Genomic DNA, 14,020 nt, shown 5'->3' on the forward strand with positions numbered 1-14,020 from the left:
CTTGTTTTGGGTATAATTTTTAACGGATAATCCGATCTCAAAAAATGAGGCGTCATTCGACGCGAATTTTCAGTAAAAATACATCGAGACAATAAACTGGGGCAAATGGTTGGGAAAATCCCAACGAACCCAACAAATTTTCTCAAATTTTCTTAATTTTTACTTTTAAACCTTCACTATTCCTTAACTGAAACCCATTTGAAATCTTGGTATGCAGTAGTCGTAGTCGTCGTCGTCACTTCGTCACTACGTGAACTGCCGTCCACAGTGCTATTGCATAAATGTAGAAAATATTCGATAATGTGTTAGTCATATTTACTTTACATTCACCTCATTATATATTTATCAAGTTAATGAGAAAAGGATTAGACTGCTAAATTTAATTATTGATTATTTAAAGGAATGCAACCGCAATGTATGAAAATCAGAGCGGAAGATATTTCAATTAAACATGAAATCGTATTTGCTATGCTTCTATCAGTGAGGCAAACCAAAATCAGAGGAGACCCCGAGCAAGGTTACGTTAAGCTAAACGTAACATGACGTGACGAGGACATTAAAAGCAGAACTGCTTGGAAGGAGCACCAGGAGCTGTCCCCGCCCTCCGCCTTTTTGAGCTGCCTGCCATTGAGGTGCAAAGTTTACCTCATTAATTCATTAATCAATGTGTCTGCACCCTGCCCTTGTCTGTGTGCGTGGCGGTGGGAGGCGCGTGGGCGGGGGCAGGGCTGTGCGTGTGAGCAAGTGCGTCTGCTTTGTTTTGGCACTTTTGGACGAGCAGCACCTGTACATAATGGCCTTTGTTCTACGCCTCGCCGATGGGCGGTGGGCAACGGTGGGCGGGTCGCAGTCGGGGGCGGACCAGCTGCTTACGTCTCGTTGCACACCCCAACAACAGGGGGCGGGGAGGGGCATGACTCGACCCGACTGCGAAAACTCGAATGAAGATTTATGCTTTGCTCCAGTTACCATTCACCATTAGACGTGGAGCCACCCCTCCTCCCGCTTTTCGTCAATCATCTCCGTTTGCTAGTTTCGTTTTCGATTTCGATTTCATGGCTTTTACACGCGCTTTTGGCCAAAGAAAGCGAGGAAAACTAGAGCGTAAATTATGCAACTCACTTCCGTGGGAACTAAAAAGCCATTTACGCAATACAACAGCGCAAAAACTTAATTTCCTGCCCCATTCTGGCCAGTCCGGCTCCCCGGAAGCCACCCCCTCCGTGACCCGCAACATATGCCGAAGATCATTAACTGCCAAGGGGGGGTGGTACAAATGGGGAGGGCGAAACTATGGCTGGCTAGATAAACTGCAATTTCGTTGCAACACCTGCGAACTGCTTAAGTTTTACCAAGAGCTTCGCCAGTTATGGCCACGGCAATAAGCTCCATCCTGCTGCCACCCCTTGTATTTTGCCCCGACGTTGTAATCCAAGAGATTTCACCCTTTATGAGCCTGTTTGGCTATCAGTGGCTCCTGTGAGCCAGTGCATCAGCTTCAGAGGGTGTGCTGCAGGCGCATAACACTTAAGCAACATAGCAGGCCAAGAGGACATAAAAGTCCAGCCGACAAAGTAACCAAAGTGGCGAACTTGGTCCGGGCAAGACCGGTGAAGATGCGAGCGGGAAGCGCTAATTGCTGGATTTCCAATGCGACTTGAGGTATTGACCATAAGTTACGCCTCAATTAAAACAGAATTTAAGGTTTAAGTATACATTAAATTTAAATTTAAATTTATTCTTTGATTGCCGGGCTTATCTTGCCCAAAATTGAATAATACATAATAACTCCATTAAATGCTTGGTCTTGTTTTAAAAGCATTAGTTTACTTGGCACCTTTTATAATAAGTATAATGGCAATAAAGTAATATTTTAAATGATCGTTTGCTAATTACATTGAAGTCTAGTAGAAATTAAAAAGGAATGTGCTGTTTGTTTGAGAAAATACCTTTAAATATAAACGTTAACAAACATTTAATTATTTTCATAAAATCGAATTAATTATATTTATAAAATCTAATTAACGAAGCTTTGATACTCCTTCAGAGAAAATTTCGCAACGCTCCAGGCTTTAGACACATTTGGTCGCCTGGGTGTACTTGAGGAAGTGGAAAAATAAGCAGAGGCTTTTGGTGTGTGTGCTTTGCTTAAGATCATTTATGGCAGAATTATGCATATTTTTATTGCACTCGACTTGCATAAATTCAGGCATTATTGCACTTTACGACCAGCTGCTGTCCATGCACCCCACACCTCCTCACAGGTGACTGGCATGCAATGTCGGAATCAAAAGCCACAGACATAAAGGGAGCAGGTGGAGTGGATCGTCATCGGACATGGAAGGCATAGATTTTTGCATGCCTTGGCCTGTCACCGAGGAGGTGTCCCTGCTGCAGCTGTCCTGGCTGCACTTAAATACCGAGCCCTTCGTCCTTGGGCCCGTGCACAGGACTTTTGTCGAAAATTTCTGTCATTCGGCATGTCCGCCCCAGCCCACCCCCACTCCGAAACCCACTCGCCCGACCAATGCCAATGATGTTTGGCAGGCTGCTTTGAAATTTAGATTTTTATGACTTCTACGGGGGGAGGGATGCTGATGACGAGAGTGCTGAAATTGGCTCTCATCTATTAGAAATGCACAGTTCGGCATTATTTGCCGAATAAACTGTGGAAATATGCTAAAATTTCGGCCTGTAAATGCACAGGTATTCTTAGGGGTGTGCCGTGGCTACCATAAAAAGGGTTAATGGCCATAGAAATGCGAGACTTGTCAGCAGGAATTGCTGGGGAAATTATTGAAATTCTTTTAGGTGTTGTTTGCCTGGTCCGCCCTGTTGATATTGCCACTCGAATCGGATGTGACAGCGTTTTACTTTTTATTTCTATTCCTGCTGCATAATTTCCACCCCTTCTCACCCCCTGCTAAGTGTTGGTTTACAAATGTGGCACGCTTTTAGGCTCGCATTATGCCAAGTGTTTGAGTGAGTTTCGAGTGTTGGATTCGAATATCCTTGCACACACTCACCCACCTAGGGGCGGCCAACTTATGTGGCTGCAAAGTTGCCGTGCCAACTTCATCAAGGGATCGAAATCGAAAAGTGTTAGGCAAATGAGATGTGATAGTTTGGCTGTTAGCAAGGAAGTTCAGGGTGTTTCGGGGTGAGATTGGAATGCGGGGCTTCTGTTGGGCTAAGGAGGCTCCTCTGGCCTCCCAAGCCAATCAAATCGCATTTAAATTCCTCTATCAACTCTAATTTAATGCTCGCCACAACGCTTTAGATTGGCCTGAGCTCATTAAGTATACGCACTGGTGGCAATTTGCCAAGCCAACACATAACTCTTATTTCCTCTGTCCAGGGGGAATTTGTTGTTTTGTTCACATAATTCCATTGAAAACCATTTTTATGCCGGCGAATATTGTTTTCGTAAAAAAATTAAAACATTGCTTAATGATCACAAAAAGTTGGGGATAAAATGGCAAACGATTGCAGATTATATATTGCAAATAATGACACGCCCCGACCAACACCGACGGCCTGAGCTTAAATCCCTGGCACATTAAACGCTTTTTAATTCGATTTTTTACGATTTTATTCCGGCGCTGTTTGTTTGCGTCTTTGAGGCTATTTTATTATTTGCTGGTGCCGCCGCTGCCGATGCTGAAAATCATTGTCTGCCATTGAAAATAATTTAATATGCAAATTATTATAAATGCACATCACTTTGCAGAGTAATTTTAATAGCTGCCACTGTCGAGCCAAAGCAAAACCAGCAAAAAAGGACTTAAACTGATTTCACACAGGGCACAAACCAACCGCAATCGATGAATCGCCCCGTTGGAAAGGCGTGCAGAATAAATAAATAAATAAACAAACAAACCCGTTCAGTACTCGAAATTTGAGCTGTTTATATCGATGCATATATACACATATTTTTTATGCACTTTAACGATAATTGTTTAAATACTCTCAGGGCTTGGTCAAAAAGTTGACAAACTCTCTGTCGCACTGGCTGACTCGCCGGTTATTCCCCTTTGTTTGTTGACACAGTTTAAGTGGCCATGGCAAATGTGCAAATGCGTATTTTAAATGGTTAATTAATAGAAATGGTTTATGAGCTGAAAAGCGAGACTGCCTTGGGCACACTGGCTAAATGATGAAATGCGACAGGCTTTTATATGTATACCGATATGCTATATTCAGCCTATGTCATAAATTTTCCTAAGTGATAACTCAGTGCCTTTCTCATATTTACAGGTTTCACATACTTTCCGTGTTAGAGAACATTGACGCTTATACTGATATATTTTAAAATTTCAATTAACTATCTTGCCTAACGTATAGTTCTGGGAGAAAAACTTGAAATGGTGAAGTATGTACTACGAAAATTAAGACTTGCCTTTATATTATAACGTTAGGAAAACATTTTAAAATTATAAATAAGTTACAACTAGACTTATTTACTCTTGTCCAGGATCTCTAGCAGAGTCGATATATATAAATAACCATGTCCTTCCGATTGATCCGAAAGATCTCAGGAACCATAGTATAGACACTATCTGTAGTAAGCTGGTGATAATTCATTCGGTCAATAGCTTTTAAAGCACCAAAATAAATTAAAATTTAAATAAATATGTTAAAGGTCAAAGTTTCATGAAAAGGGAGTACAAAAGGAAGCAATATATTGATATTAATATTCGTAAATCTGATGTTATAGTTCGTTGACTTGCCTGACAGTTTTTCGCAACTGAACATAAATACCCCAGTCGTCATCGTAATAATAATATTGTGTGGTAAAGTCGTGGTATACTGTTCCCAGTAACTAGAATTTTTAATTTTGCTTAGGGTTATGTATCATACCACGACTTCACCACACTATTGTATTTAATGTATTTAGTCAATGCACAGGAATTGACTGAACGCACATAACAAATTTTATTGGTCAAGTTAATCAATGCACGCTCCTATAAAAATAGTAAGTTACTATATTAAATAGTTGTATTTGTAATTGTTTCTGAATTGTTTACTACTAACTAACTACTAGTGACATTGTTACGTTAACGTGATGTGTGTATTTTGTTATTGCAATGGTAAACAGTTAATAAACTACCAACAAGAAAGGAGGCTTACTTTGGCAAGCCGAAGTTCCTATACCCTTGCAAGTCGTTACCAGCATTGTATGTATTGAGATTTCCAATTATAGTAAAAACGAAAAACTAGATAAATAGATAGAATAAATAGATAATGTTCCATTTTAAGGTACTACCGTATATAAACGAAATAATAATTCCTATGGCATTCATCTGATAAAGTCGTCCGATTTTTTAACAATTTTATTCGGTGTTCTTAAAATTATAAGAATGATATTCACTAGAAAAAAAGTTTGTATGTCAAAAAACACCAAAGTTATAATATTTTTAAGATTAACAAAAAATTTGTTTGATCCTTTTTATGGGAGCTATAGCCTATAGTTTTCCGATCCGGCTCGTTCTAAATATATATATACTTTAAGTGGTCGGATACGTCTCCTTTACTGCGTTGGCAACTTCTGAATAAAATCATTATACCATCTGCAAGGGTATAATAATATCTCTTAACGAGGTTAAAACATCGTGCCGATCGCAGATTCATCATACAAAAGTTTTGTGAAGAAAAATGATTTTAAATTTGACTAAATAAGTACACTTTCGAAAATGTATTAATATGTCTATCTACAATAGAAAATGACCGTACGGCTGAAGCTTTAATATTTTTACACCCTTTATACCCCAACGCTGCAATACAGTATACCTGTTTAGGCAAGAAGCTGTACGTTTTTTTGTGAAGAGGGTCGAATGAGAAAAATTTAGAAAGTATAATTATTTAGTAGATCGTTTAATGCATTTCGTCACAAAAGTTGATATAAGATCGACTTCAGTTTTTTACTTCGTTAAGAGGTGTTTTTGATTCATAATGTATAATACATATAAAATATTTAGTAGTTTAAATTTCGGCTCCTTTTTAAATTTTTAACGGACTTAACTTTAATAAGTCTTTTCTTTCGGACGACTAGTGCTCTCTCCTTCTGGCTTGCTTGTGTTTGCACAGAGCCACGCCCAGCGGTTTGTAAGGTACTCGCCTTCCATTTGGCACGACTGCAAACCCGCCCGCAAGCCCCGCGCCGTTTACCTCCCCCTGGCAATGTGTTTGCGCTTTAATTGAATATAAATGTAAATTAATGATGCAAAAATAATTTTTGCTTCGAGGCTTACCTCGCTTTTACCCGCTTTTCCGTATTGCTTGTTTATACTAAAGTATGCGCGTACGTGTGTGCGAAGTCGCCAAACTCGCTGTTTTTGTTGTTGCAGTTTGTAAACATTTTCATTTGGCAGCGTTTTCAGCTTTTACAGGCAGTTATGTAATTAATTTGCATTTAACTAAATTTACATAAATAAATACGTAGGAATTTAAGTGGGTATAATCTACCTATACGCTAATGTATTTGTGCGAACACTTTTACTCCAGTAGGCGCCACAAAAATCGAATTTAAATTCAGAGTGAAAGCAAAAATAGCTTTTGTTTAAACGGGAGCTTAACAGAAAATAACAGTGGATTTTCCCAGGATCGACATACCCGTCGACAATAAAAACACGTTTAAATTTCTATATATATATATATATATATTTAATATATATTTTATTTTATTGTTTGTTTTTGTTTTTTCGGTTTTCATCATTTGTTGTTATAGTAAAAGTTGCTTAGCTTGCGGTTTTAGTATATTACAAAATTATTTTAGTGAATAACCTAAAAACATTCATAGAGAGTAGTGGTTGTAGTAGTCGGAACTTAGCTCACAATCAAACAATGTAGTTCACAATAGATAAATGATGTTCGTCCGCCTGTCTGTTCTCCTCACTCAGCTTCCTGTTTTCCTGTTCTCATTATCAATTAGTTCGGTATCAAAAATGTCTGGTGTGTAACTGTGTCGGAGTGTGGCTGTACGTGAGTGTTGATTTGGCTGGGAGAGTAGAGGCAACCGCTTGCATTTTATCCTTAAACAGATTGAGGTTAGGTTGAGCTCAGTTTGAGGTTGGGTCGAACTGAAGATGTGCCTGGGCCAGGTGACGGCGACTGAAGAGCGCTTAAGGAAAGCCCGTTTGGGGATTTACTGGCATTTAGGAGGTATTAACTGTGGTTTCTGCTGCCTCTCACTCAAGTACAGTTGCCTCCGTTCTCGCAGAGCTCGATTCTGTTGTCTATAGCTTATGATCAAGTGGTGTTATCCTTTTATCGGGCTTTGTTTTAAGTTTATTCTGGGGATTGACCCTAACTTTTTTTCTGGGGACTGCTTTGGGGTTCTGTGTGGTTGGCTTTAGCTATATTTATCCGTACGTTACAATATTTATATGTTTGTATGCATATGTATATGTATCTATGTGGGCCTGTTTGTATGTATGTATTCCGATTCATGCAGGACTTATACACAAATACTGATGATGTTTCTAAGATGCCGGCTATGTTAGTTCTCTTTGATTGATGTATGGTATGTATGCTTCTTCCTCCAATTCGATTTGCTCCTGTTTCCTCGTATTCAATATGCAACTTTGCTACTATGGCTAACGACAATGCAACTACAATTTTTGGGGGTTTTCTAACGACACATTTAAATATTTTGCAAACTGCTCTACTTTAAAATAGTTTTTTGTTTTATGTTTTAATCATATGCAATTCGATTTCAGCCTTCCCTAACCTTCTTTAACTTTCCTACTTCTCGCCCCTGTTCCTGTTCCCATTTTCGTTCCGTTTCCGATTCCGACCTCTCTTCGATCGCTCATTTCCGTTTCCGCCAATAGGCTGCCAAAAAGTATGCTACACGTTTTCCTCACGATCGTCAACTACGTCTTACTGTTATCTTTTGCCTAGAGTTAGAGTATTTTTTAGCCTACCTCTCGTCTTCCTATTGATAGCTATGCGTTTGCTCATTATTGCTTTTACTTTTACGTTATTTCTCATATACTCGTATATATCTATTAATATTAGTTATCCTGGGGGTCTCCTGCTGCACATCTCTTCGTGCTCAGGGTTTCTTTCGCTTTGAAAAAATCAAGGTACACACTAAAAATAGTTAGGTTTTGTTTTATCGCTTTAGGTAGGTTGTGTTTTGTTTTGGTATCTCGTCTCTCTCTCTGCGTCCACATTCATTCGTTTTTTCGCCTTCCTCGTTCGCAAAATAAAAACTTTCAATAGAGGGTCTAAGAACTTATGCACCTATCTTGATACTACCAACATGCTACATTGTTCTCTGAGTGTGCGGGTGTGTTGTGTGTATGTTGTGTGTCTGTTGTGTGTTTGCTACTTTAGCACTTTGACAGCCTCCAATCTGGATCCCAGCGGAGGTTCTTCGCCTGGTTCTCGAGAGGCCTTTGAGTGGATGGACAAAAGGTGTCTTTGAGGCATCTGCAGAATGGGGAAACAAGTTAAACGAGCTAATTGGGTCACTTTTAAAAACTTATTAGTTTCCTGAATGGAGTCCTGCGCTCAGCTTTTTCTGCGCCAACAAAGGACCAGAGTCAGAGTGGGCCATAGCAGAGCGAAAAAATGTTAAATGCTTTAGACGGATAGAAGGCAGAGCCAAGTGGACTTGGCCGACAAAGCATTGAGCCAGCAGTGCCTGGGAATGGCCAAAGCCAGGGGAACAGACGGACTTTAAGGCTCTGCTCTGCATTCCAAATTTTCTGCTCTGGGCCGCTATCGTGCCAGGAAAAGTTTGGCCAAGAAGCCCGATTCATTGGCTTAATCTGTGCAGACTGTCGGTCAGGTTGTTGCAGCTCTTTATCAGCTTATATCCCCAAGACACCATTGTCCATACCTCCGGGTTCCATCTCTGGCTGTATGTTTCCAGCATGTTTGTGTGTTCTGTTTTAGCTTTAGTTAGATTATTTTAGTTTAGCTTTCGTTTAGTTCCCCTTTATTACGCTTTGTATATGTAGTTTTTGAAACTATTTTCCGACTTTTTTATCGTTTCTATCGCAAGTACATTTCCAAAACCGTTTTTGTTGTTTGCATTTAATTAAATTATATGAATACATTTCCTCTGTTTTTGTGTGTGAGCTGTGTGTTCTGTGTCTGCTCGCCAGTTGGCGAAACTAATTTCCAATTGGCGAGCCAAAGAAGGAATGTTTTCGTTTTAGTTTCCTTCCGCTGGCCTTTGTAATTGTGCGCCTTGTTTTTGCCCATTTCCCCGCTCCGGCTTTTCCGGACAAGAAGTTTAATTAATGTGCCAAACAAAGGTAAAAGAGGCAAGAAGAGTGGCCAGGTTGCTATGACAAAGGACAAAGCGGCGAATCGAAAGCCAAAACTATGAGAACGATGTCGGTTGTCGGTTGCTCATCGCTCCTAATTAGACCTAGTTGGACTGCCAGCACGGCTGGAGGCGCTGGCACTCAGCTGGAAGGGATGGGACTCGGGGAAAGGAGGGTCCATTAAAAAGTTGCCGGCAAGTGGGGAAACCTCAAAAACAGGATGGCCCATATATAAAGGCCGCGCCTCTGGCTGCACCAAAGTTTCACTTTTTTCGCTAACAGGGCTAAAGTTTTGTCAGTGTGAGTGCGTGAGTGTGTTGGTCTTGGTGTTGGTGTGAGGCAAACTTTTAATAGTTTAGCGCAAAAAAGTATTTCCGCTTGTTGTTTAAATGTTATTTTGATTGTTTCAACTTTGCATTTGCTTTCTGCTTACGCCAACTCGGCTCTAATCTTAGTTACAGCGGTTATCCTAAAATATATGTGATTTGTATATATAGCGTGCGATTTCGCTCGATCGCATCAAGGGGGCTTATCATCATCGCTCTCTTTCTTTTGGTATAAAAATGGGTTTCTTGTTATCGCTTCATGCTTCGCTTTATTTGTTTTTTATTCGTTTCTTTTCTGTTTTGTATAAAATACTCACATTCACATTTACAACTACGAACCACGTAACTACTTATAGATGTATGGTATTGTATATATAGACTTTATAGATATAGTTATCGTATGTGTATATATAAATTTACTTTATATGTATGTCGTATGTATATGGTATATTTTTACTACTTCGAGCAGATCTTGGCGGCGCCGTCGTACGTTTCTAAGTGTCCTCTAACCGTCTATCCGTATGCAGTAATATAGAGCCTAGTGAGACATCAATCCTACGCCTAGAGCTGCTAGAGCTGATCGAGAGCCGTACCTAATCACACACCCTGTATAATGCTTCAACTCCGCCTTTCCTTCCGTGGCTTGCAATTCCGCAGTAGTTTCCCGTTCTCCGTTCGTTAGAGTATATTTACAACTTAGGTCTAGAAAAGTTATAGCCTATCGTGCTAAACGTAGATATATTAGTAGAACGACAGCGAGTAAGAAAGAGAGGAGGCAACACTTTGAGTGTACAGAATATCTATGCTTCTTTTCTTAATTTCTTTTTGTAGTTCAGAGAGCAGGTAGATTTGCATTAGGTAACTTAGGATAAACTTAGGATAAAAGCGCGAGTGTTGTGTCGTCAGAACAGGTTAACCGAAACAAAACCAGAAGATACATTTGTGCAATCTGCATAGGAGTGAATTGGTAGCAATAGGTCGACAGCGTTCACAGAAATGTTGTGGAAACGTATCGATTCATCTTTATCCTGATGCAACATGACTTTAAATCAGACTAAAATATTTGTAAATTGTGTGATGACAATTACTCTCTCAGTTATCGCTCTTGCCATCAATTAATTTCCGTTCCTGGTCTTTTGCAAGTCAGAGTAAATTCATCCAAGTCTTTTCTAATATTACGTTAAACTAAATCCCTTCTCATTCGAATCTGTCTCTCTCGGTTTGCTTCTTAAATGGACGTATAAAGTTTATGCATGCTTGTGTCGTGTTTGTTCGTTTGTTTGTGTGATGTACTTGTGATCTTCCGCTCGAACTTAGTTCCTCCTAGTAGCTCGGACTAAACTTAACTGGGGGAGGGATAAAGGGCCTGATGCGCGTTCCTCCACTTGCCACTTGATGCCTTTCCCTTCTACGATTGTTTCTTGCAATGCCCAACAAAACCCATCAGACGCTCAAGCTTTACATAAGTCAGACCCTATATGTATACATAGATATCTAAATATAGGTGTATGGTTTATATCCGTTATGGTAGAAGGAATGACTGCTCTATATATATGTAGTCATGGTGTATATCTATAATATCTGTATCTTTTACAATTTCGCATTTTGTATATTTAATAACGACAACAACAACTAATTATTGCTTTTCGGTTTTTCTCGACATTGTTTGCCTGTTTTTTCGACATTTGTGTTTATTTTTTCCAGCTTAGACTACTTAAAAAAATCATTAATAATTTACTAAAACTCTAGAACAAAATCAACAAAACTGTGGAGGGAGGAGCTTAAATAAATGGGCGTTCGGGACCAGCAGGTGTACGGGGGAGGGGACGGGAAAAGCTGTTATACGCTAGCTTATTATGAATATTTCATGTTTTCCTCTTTTCCGCATTTTCATTCTGCTTCTATTTGTATCTGTAGTAGGATTAGGAGATGTCATTTGTAGTTAGAGAGCTGTAGTTGAGTTGCGTTCGCTGTTCCAGTACTCTATTTTGTTTTCACTGATTTTCCCTCTGTTCCTCAGCTGTGTGGTTAGTTTAGTGTGTTGAGACGGTGGTGCCTGTGCTTCCCGCTGCCGCTGCTGCCGCTGCTGCTTCGTCTGCCGCCGGGTCCCCTTCAATTCCCTCACGTCCTGAGCATCAGCAGGAGCCACCAGGAGGAGGCCCCCAGCCAGAGCAGGCAGCTGATGAACTGGCGCCCGCTGCCGCGGCTCAGGCCGTGCACGTCGGTCGCCGAGCTCCGACTGCTCCGCGCCGCGCCCTCGATGATGTTGTTGTTGTCCAGCTCGTGGAGCACCGGCAGCTCGCTGAGGTCGGAGGCGGGCGGCGGAGCAGTGCGCTCGGTGGGCGGGGCCAGGGGGCGCTTCGGCTTGCACCGGCGGTGCTTCTTGTAGGTCTTGGTCACATTTATGCTGTACCCCTCGAGGAACTCGGAGCCCTGTGGGACGATAAGAGCGGGGGAAATGGCAAACATTAGCGGCTGCGACTCTGGATCTGTACACAATAAATTACGACATTAATTAAATTTTTCTCCTTTGCCAACGCTTTTCGGTTGTTTTCCTTTCGGGATAGAGCCAGCGAGAGCAAGGAAATTGAAAAGCTTATTTATGCCGTGGACAGTGCAACAAAAACGGCGGAGGACGTGGGCCGAGAAAAACGGTCTGTAGGATACTCTTTACAGAACGAAGTATTTCGGGTAAAATCCAATTTATATCAACCTTTTTTTAATTGCTAATATATTAACTGTTTGTATCTCAAATTATATAAATCTAATTCAGAATTAAGAATTCCAAAAAGCTGTATACTTTTTAAGAAATCTTTAGCTGAGCTCTAAAAATAGTAGGCGAACAGTAGGTCTCTTTTGTTTTATATTAAATATGTAACTTAGATAGAGTCTACGATAATAAATATATTTTAAATTAAATTATATCAAAAAGTATCAACAAGCTCGCGGAAATAGTGCCACCAAAACATTTTCAAAACAGAGATATAAAAAGAGATACGAAAAGAGATAGGGCAAACAGCACCCAAGCTTGAGCACAATCCCGGTACAATCGCAAAACAATGAAGCTTCAGAGCAGGGTCCCCACCCACTCTTCCCACGCCCACACGGTGTTTACTCCTGGAGTCCCCAGTGAATTCGTTGGCAAAATTTTGTGTTTTAATTACGCTGAATAAATTTGTGTTTATAAATAGGGGCGCTGGTGGCGGGGAGATCCTGGGACTTGGCTGCGGTCAAATATTTTATGCCCAGTCGAAAATCTAAATCTAGCGAATGTCTGCATTTGCATGGGGCGGGTGGGTGGTCGGCGGTCGGCGGGCGTGGCTGACTTCATAACGAGTGTTTACTAATAATATTATGCAAATCGGGCGACGGCCACGGCGACGACGACGGCAGAGCTCGTTGTTGGTTGTTGAATTTTTGAAAAGGCATTTTGTGAATCGTTTTGGGGCCGTTCACAGAAGGACCGAAAAAGCGAGGTGGAATTCCATGGGAGCCACCGAATGCTTGACAGACGTATCCAGGTGTGGGCCTGCGAGGAGTTCGCCTTGTTGCCACTGACAGACATTTTAATTGAAAAGGAATGTGTGTTTGTTTGCGCCGCCGCTGTTTCCATGGCCATTCAGGTTGAACAGTATAAAATGTGCAATTTTGTTTTATGCATAAATTGGAGGCTTTAATACCTCGCTCTGGCCTAAATTTACTGGCTGCCCCAAAGCTAGGCCATAGATATTCCCGTGCCCGTGTGCAGAGATTGACATGCTAATTAGGTTGGCCGGCTTTGTCCTTTTTTTGTTCGCCGCTTTGCCGGTTTTGAAAGCCAAGGCAGTCCCAAAAAAGTGCGCTACCATATTTTGTATTATGTTAATTAGGTTGACCCAAAATAAGGGCCCATAAAAGAGTTGGCGCTAAAGTCTTGATAGTACTGCACGGCCCTCTGTGCCGGTCATAACTTTATATCAATCAATCAGTTTTCAGGGCATTTCCCAGTTGGTTAGGCGCCCGGAATTTGTCGGGCTAGGTCCCAGCCCCATTGCTCAGTGAGCCCCATCAGCTCGAGATCTTTTTGTGACCAGGAACTAGGCCTTCCGACTCACCGAACCCCGGGGATCTGAGGGCTTTGTGAAAACTAATCACAGACTTCTTCTGCTCCTTTGTCACCTTTTTGCCGCTGTATATTTTCCGCTACATTTAACTGCCGTTCACCTTTTGACCAAACACACACCCACGCAGAACTATGGGATTTTTTGCCCGCCTCTGTGCTAATTTGGGCGCTTCGGGGGTTTTTACAAATTCGATGGGCCTGTCCGTCAAGTGGGTGGCCACAGGATGGGGATGCGGATGGGGTGCTGCCTCCGGGTGAGTTCTTCAATGAATTATTGACTAAAGGACAGCTGCAAAAAAATGGCAGACTTA

The 14,020-nt window shown here is 41.1% G+C and overlaps 1 protein-coding gene across 1 annotated transcript in view; it reads right to left on the reverse strand.

Moving 5' to 3' along the window:
• Positions 1 to 6,691: 6,691 nt before the first annotated feature.
• Positions 6,692 to 14,020, reverse strand: part of LOC119553214 (MOXD1 homolog 2) — a 113,576-nt gene continuing 106,247 nt past the window's right edge. The window contains exon 11 of the mRNA XM_037863471.1: positions 6,692 to 12,040. Within this exon, the coding sequence (XP_037719399.1) occupies positions 11,729 to 12,040 (312 nt within the window). The 3' untranslated portion in view covers positions 6,692 to 11,728. The remainder of the gene's footprint in view (positions 12,041 to 14,020) is intronic.

The sequence above is a fragment of the Drosophila subpulchrella genome, chromosome 3L (assembly GCF_014743375.2).
Source record: "Drosophila subpulchrella strain 33 F10 #4 breed RU33 chromosome 3L, RU_Dsub_v1.1 Primary Assembly, whole genome shotgun sequence".
Lineage (NCBI taxonomy): Eukaryota > Metazoa > Arthropoda > Insecta > Diptera > Drosophilidae > Drosophila > Drosophila subpulchrella.